Here is a 2,369-nt window from a genome sequence, read left to right as displayed (position 1 = left end):
ATTCAGGAGTAACAATATCCAAACATAAATTCAATAACTAAATGGAAAAGAGTATTAAGGAAATGAAATTAAAGAAGAAGGTTATAAGAAAAATGACTCCGATTGAAGATATCAGCAACTCTCTCAAGATCCAAATCCAAACAAAACTAAGAACATAAAAAACCCTAGAGAAAAGTAAGTGTTTCTCTCTCTAAAATTCAAAACTAATCTAAAACTAAAGTGAAAAGTGAAGTGTGTCCGGTCTTAGCTCCATCCCTCCCTCTAGTCTGCATTTTCGAGCTTGAAACTAGGTCCAAATCAGCCCAGAAATCGCCCCCAGCGAGTTCTGTTAAGTGCAGCACGTGATGCTCTGTCACGCGTATGCGTCGGCCACGCGTATGCGTCAGCCACGTGTACGCGTCACTAAAAGACGCTCCAGATCACGTGCACGCATCAGCCATGCGTGCGCATCGCTCCTCGCTTCTCAACTCTTTAGTTTCTTGTGTTCCTTCTACTTTAACATGCTTCATCTTCATCCTTTAAGCCATTCATGCCCTGTAAACCTAAAAACACTTAACAAACACATCACAGCATCGAATGGTAATAAAGGAGAATTAAAAATTAAAAATTAACAATTTTAGGGTCTAGGAAGCATGTTTTCAATCATAGCACAAAATTTGGAAGGAAACTTAAAAACATGCAATTTACATGAATAAGTGTGAGAATAGTTGATAAAACCCACTCTATTCAGTCCAAAATATATCATAAAATAGTGGTTTATCAGACGCCATGCATGAGAAATCTCCATTTTCCAACATCAGAGAAGAGGATTACAACCTAGACGGTGGGGTTGAGTTTCGGGTCGGCCACAGATTCAAATGCTGAGATGCAGTAATACAGGGTGTGAAGAACTACAGTATTCACAGAAGTGTTGAGTACTGAGTGGTTGAATCGGACCGATTAAAGTACCATGCGCATTGCCGTCAAGCTGCAAATGGATGTCCATGAAGTCTCCATGTTTCCTTCTGACAGAACCTCGGATACTGGTGAGTTCAAGTTTAATTGAGGCATACTTACTCATTTATGATTACTATACATTGAGTAGTTTCCAACTATGGATGTTTTTTTTTTATTAGGGAGGTCCAAAGGGATAGTGGAGCGCATACTTGTCTAGCACCGACCATGTCCAAGACCATTGACAGTTGGACAGCAGCCTCATCTACAAGGTCATCCTTCCATTGATATAGTCCAACCCATCCATCAGCATCCCTATCCTGCAACGTGTAGTCGGGCAAAGCTATCACTTCAAACCCTCTTACAGAAAGGTCTGGATGGCGAAGTTCAAGGCAATTGCGCAGATATACGGGATTGACAGGAGTTATATAACAAGGTGTCGAAAGTGGTACAGGCACTACAGAGTTGTTATCCCAAAACTATTAGTGAGCTCAAGGCCGTACCTTACTACGATAGGAACCTTCTGGTCCGCGACTGTGGCATGTTTGACAAAGTATTTTGGGCTTTTCCATCTTGTGTTAAGGCTTTCAAGCATTTCAAGCCATTTGTTTTCATCGACGAGATGCATTTGTATGGCAGATATGGTGGGGTGTTGCTTATTGTAGTGGCACAAGACGACAACAACAATATCCTCCCTATTGCTTTTGTAATTGTGGAGTTCGAGAGTACGGAGTCGTGGTCGTTCTTCCTTACTAACTTGAGACAACATGTCACCCTACAAGAGGGTCTGTTGATTATCTCTGATAGATCATAGGTGATCAAAGCTACATTAAGGGCCGATGATAGTGGTTGGCAACCTCTTAGAGTATTCCACGCTTATTGTATTAGACACATGGCCGCAAACTTCATGTCTCATTTCAAGTCGACCGACGGCAAGCGATACCTTATAAACGCCACTTATAGTCCAAGCAAGGCTAGGTACGAGTGGTACTTGGATGGCTTGAGAGGTTTGTCGCGAGAGATGGCATACTGGACTGGTCGTTTAAAAAAAGAGATATGGCTCTAACATTGTGACAACAGTCGACGGTTTGGCCTTATGACAACAAATCTGTCAGAGTGCATCAATGTATTCCTCAAAGGTACACGGTACTTGCCGATTTCTGCCATTGTGCACATCACGTATGAGAGGTTGTAGCAGTTGTTCATAACGGAAGGCAGGGAAGTGCAGTCACAACTGGCTGCTGGAAATCGCTTCTCTCAGAGGATGATGGCAGCCATTGAGAAGAATAGACAAGGCATCCCGAAGATGCATGTTACTCATTGTGATCGACGAGATTTTGTGTTTCTCGTTGAGGAGTTAGAGCCATTCGAGGGTTGGTCGCAAGGTTTCTTTCGAGTTATGTTAAAGGTTTATATTTGTAATATATATAATCACT

At 42.0% G+C, this 2,369-nt stretch overlaps 1 protein-coding gene across 1 annotated transcript; it reads left to right on the top strand.

Annotated features, from left to right (window-relative positions):
- Window positions 1–949: 949 nt before the first annotated feature.
- Window positions 950–1,747, top strand: LOC148568492 (uncharacterized). Its single transcript, XM_088484712.1, has 3 exons — window positions 950–1,025; window positions 1,116–1,147; window positions 1,355–1,747. The coding sequence occupies exons 1-3, from the start codon at window positions 950–952 to the stop codon at window positions 1,745–1,747; spliced, it is 501 nt and encodes a 166-aa protein (XP_088340838.1).
- The last annotated feature ends 622 nt before the right edge of the window (window positions 1,748–2,369 follow it).

Source organism: Arachis ipaensis, chromosome B4 (assembly GCF_059453495.1).
Source record: "Arachis ipaensis isolate K30076 ecotype BB chromosome B4, ASM5945349v1, whole genome shotgun sequence".
NCBI lineage: Eukaryota > Viridiplantae > Streptophyta > Magnoliopsida > Fabales > Fabaceae > Arachis > Arachis ipaensis.
This window is presented reverse-complemented; position numbering and strand designations above follow the sequence as displayed.